The sequence below is a fragment of the Tribolium madens genome, unplaced genomic scaffold, assembly GCF_015345945.1.
Source record: "Tribolium madens isolate multiple individuals breed KSU strain unplaced genomic scaffold, Tmad_KSU_1.1 Scaffold_3;HRSCAF=73;Tcas5.2_LG2, whole genome shotgun sequence".
Taxonomy (NCBI): Eukaryota; Metazoa; Arthropoda; class Insecta; order Coleoptera; family Tenebrionidae; genus Tribolium; species Tribolium madens.
Window position 1 is genome coordinate 13,363,914 of NW_025401006.1, and position 3,461 is coordinate 13,367,374.

At 33.1% G+C, this 3,461-nt stretch overlaps 2 protein-coding genes across 2 annotated transcripts in view; one reads left to right on the forward strand and one right to left on the reverse strand.

Annotated features, from left to right (window-relative positions):
- LOC123007850 (peroxisomal N(1)-acetyl-spermine/spermidine oxidase) overlaps nt 1-913 on the forward strand; it is a 4,617-nt gene extending 3,704 nt beyond the window's left edge. Inside the window, exons 2-3 of the mRNA XM_044403330.1 lie at nt 467-587; nt 635-913. Of these exons, the coding sequence (XP_044259265.1) occupies nt 467-587; nt 635-820 (307 nt within the window). The 3' untranslated portion in view covers nt 821-913. The remainder of the gene's footprint in view (nt 1-466; nt 588-634) is intronic.
- On the reverse strand, nt 390-2,087 carry LOC123007851 (required for respiratory growth protein 9, mitochondrial). Its single transcript, XM_044403331.1, has 2 exons — nt 1,651-2,087; nt 390-1,589 (listed from the first exon to the last, which is right to left on the reverse strand). Exons 1-2 carry the CDS (start codon nt 2,038-2,040, stop codon nt 927-929), a joined length of 1,053 nt encoding a protein of 350 aa, XP_044259266.1. The 5' UTR covers nt 2,041-2,087; the 3' UTR covers nt 390-926.
- Between the last annotated feature and the right edge of the window lie 1,374 nt (nt 2,088-3,461).

The following is a 3,461-nucleotide window of genomic DNA, read 5'->3' on the forward strand; positions in this document are numbered from 1 at the left end:
AAGGATTTCAAAATTAAAACAATTAACGATAAAGATAAAATTAAATTGGAAGATAAGCATTTTGTGAAATTTGCTGTTTTGCTAACCTGAACATTTTTTGATGTTTCTGAAACTAAAAACGCGGTTTTTTTAATGAAAGTACAAGTTTTCTGGTTGAATTTTTATATTTTTTTAATGTAAATTTAAAAAAAAATTTAAATAACTCAGTTGCTACATTATTCTTTATTTTTACAAGAAAACAATCGAATTTTAATATATTTTTTTTAACTGTTTATAGTGGAAAACACATTTTTTCTAGCTGTCTTAACTTCTTGTGTAATGAATTTTTAATAAAAGCATATTTTTGTCAAGAAAACAAACTTATTAAAAATTAAAAATATTAAAATTAAATTAAACCCGAAGAAAACCACAATTCGAAAATTTCTGCCACAATTTTTTTATTCAATTTTTAAATTCGATTTTTTAGCACAAGCTGGCACAGCCAACCCTACACCCGAGGCTCCTACACCGCGATAGCCGTGGGGGCTTCCCAGATCGACATCGAGTGTTTAGCCCAACCCCTATTCCTCGACGAGGAGGAAACTAAAGTATTCCAAAACTRAATTTTTTTAATTAATTAATAATTATTTTCCAGCCTGTGGTGTTATTCGCTGGCGAACACACCCACTGCAATTTTTACTCGACGGTTCACGGGGCCTACTTAACAGGTAGAACCGCGGCTCAGACAGTTTTACAAGCAGGGGCCCCCCAGGAAATGGTGCTAGATTGCGAAGAGGACGCCGATTTGAGTTCTTGGGTGCAAGGAATCTGTCTTGAGTAACTTAACTAGACTATTTTAGGAGCGCTTAACTTTTGTTACCATGCTAGTCATTTTTTTAAGATTTGACATTGTTTCATTAAAAAATACACAATTTGTGTTTGTTTTTTTATGACATTCCGGGGACTCGATACAAGAATTCGCCATCGTGGTCGTAATAACAATCATTGAGTTTGTAAATGGAGCTTTTTTTATGCACAGATTTGGGTATAGTGATGAATTCAGGGTAGTTCAAGTGAGACAAGTCTTTTGGTTCTTTTTTGTGGTGTTGGACCCCAGTTTGGTACTTATTTTGGGACAAATCCACCAAATCCTGTTTGATTTCAACTTTTTTTTCTTCTTTCTTCACGTTAGTAATTATGTATTTTTCGTCTTGGTCAATTTCCCCCCCTGATTCGGCCCTTTTGACTAGTTTCATTTGAAGTTGCTCAAGTGTCACATTTTTTGATTTTTTACCACTTGATTTTTTTTCTTTTAATTCTAATTTTTTTTCTTCTTCTGTCTCTCCATGATTGTTTTTTTCATAACTGGTGATAATTTCAGAGAATTCCGTCCTGATTTTCTTCCTAAAAGTCACAACATTGTCTTTTTGTAATTGAAATGTGTTTAAATCGAGTGCCCGATTTGTGAATTTGTTCAAATGTTGGGCTAAATCCTCGGGTAAATCCCCCATTTTGCCGTCTTTGAACAACTTCCAGTTGTTTCGGACCCCAGAGTCGTGGTTTGCGATTTTATCTTGACTTGGTTTCGTCCAGTTTGACTTGACAACTTTCTACAAAATAAAAAAATTAATAAAAAAAATCACCTTGTGATATACTAAACTAATTTCTCACCTTTATGACTTCCGGTAGGGCGGGAAAGCTTTCAGATAAGCGTTCAATCGTCCACTCATTGGGCTCAGTCCCATGCAAAAACCGGATTTGCTCCTTATCATGCCAAGTTAAAAAATTCGGGAACTTTTCTTTGAAATATCTCTGTTTGACAATGTGGTACTTCATTTTTTCCCTCTCAATTTCCAATTCTCTAACGTGTTGTTTATGAGACTTGTGCACTTCCATGAAATCGGTTTCGAAGTCTTCGAAATCTTCAATGTCTTCGGTTTCGTCGAGTTGTAGTAATTCTTTGCGTTTTCGGATTCCTGGGTCGGCGATTTTTCTCGCATGACGAACAAAGTTGATACAACTGCAAGAAGAGGGTGAAATTAGGGCTCTGAGAAATAACATCGTCTTGTATTATCAAGATTATGATGTCAAAATTGAGGTTATGTAAATGTCACTTTCTGACAAGTGTTTGAAAATACGCGCCATATTTTTTACTTCATTTTATATTTGGCAACACCATTGTGAGCAGCATAAAAAATCGATCGAATGGCACTAATTTTTTTGAGGTTTTCAGTAAAAGTATTCAATTCACTTTAAGTCGTAAAAACGTTTGAAATATGGTTTTTTATTCGTAAAATTACACACTGAACACGATGCAACAAGTTAAAATACTCTACGGTGCATAGTTTTTGAAATATTGTAACAATAAGGCTAAAAGCATAAATACTATATCCGATTATGACCAAAAAATCAACATTTTTTTATTCTTATGAAAAAATAGTACTATATAAAATTAACCGGAAAACACGCGTGGAAAAACCGTTTTGACCTAGGATATTTTTGACTTTATCAGAAATTTTCTCGATAACTATTCATCGTAGAGCATAATAATTCATTAAGTTGCGAGGCGGAAGATTTGCAGTGACGTTAAATTGTTTTTTTTTTACATTAATCTCATTTCAAACAATTTATCAACAATAATACCTGTAATGGTGAAACTTGCCTGACTGCATATCTAAACCGCCGGGTCAGTGGAGTGTAAAAGTTGTGGAAAGTATTTGTCAGAAAATGAAAATAATTATCTGGCAAATAGTTTCTTCTTCTTTTGCCGGGTCAAATAATGATAATAAAATAAGTGAAGTGAAGTGTGTCAATTTGTGATTATTACAATAAAAAGAATTTACAAAAAAAAGTCTAAAATAAATCCTGCGCGAATGTGAATTGGTAGCACTGCATTCCCAAAAATTACAACCACCAATCTTAAAGTTACACTTGTTTTTAAGGGGGGGGTGTTGACAAATGTTTATTTTTTTTATTTTGTAAATTGCGGCAAAACTGAGTCTCAATGACATAATATTTTGACCTATACCTATGTAAAATGTTCCGGGGAATGGATTGGCGTCAATTAAACTGCAAAATTCGTAGTAGTTTTGGAGTTATAGTCGGATTTAAATTCTCGATATTTTTGACTTTARCAGAAATTTTCTCGATAACTATTCATCGTAGAGCACTGAAATTTTTAATATATGATAGAAAATTCAATTTTCTATCCAACGGTACGGTAAATATAAGAGGTTATCTCTAATAAGTCCGGAGTTATTGCCATTAGACCGTTCCGGGTGCCAAAAATCGACCAAAATCTCGACAAAAATCAAAAAAAATTTTATCTTTAAAATTGATCTATTTTACGTTTTTTACATTCCTAGAGGTCTTAAAGACTCAAATAAGTGCATAAAACGACATTGGGTCAAGTTTCAAAAATTTTGAATTTTTTGAGTTTTTGAAGGTGAGCGCTAGTAAAATCGTAAAAATAGTCAATTTAC

Excerpts from the sequence above, each read along its gene's own strand:
- LOC123007851 (XM_044403331.1), bottom strand. The coding sequence starts at position 2,040 with ATGTTATTTCTCAGAGCCCTAATTTCACCCTCTTCTTGCAGTTGTATC. Across the intron at positions 1,590-1,650 it reads CCCTACCGGAAGTCATAAAG|AAAGTTGTCAAGTCAAACTG; the intron begins GTGAGAAATTAG and ends TTTATTTTGTAG.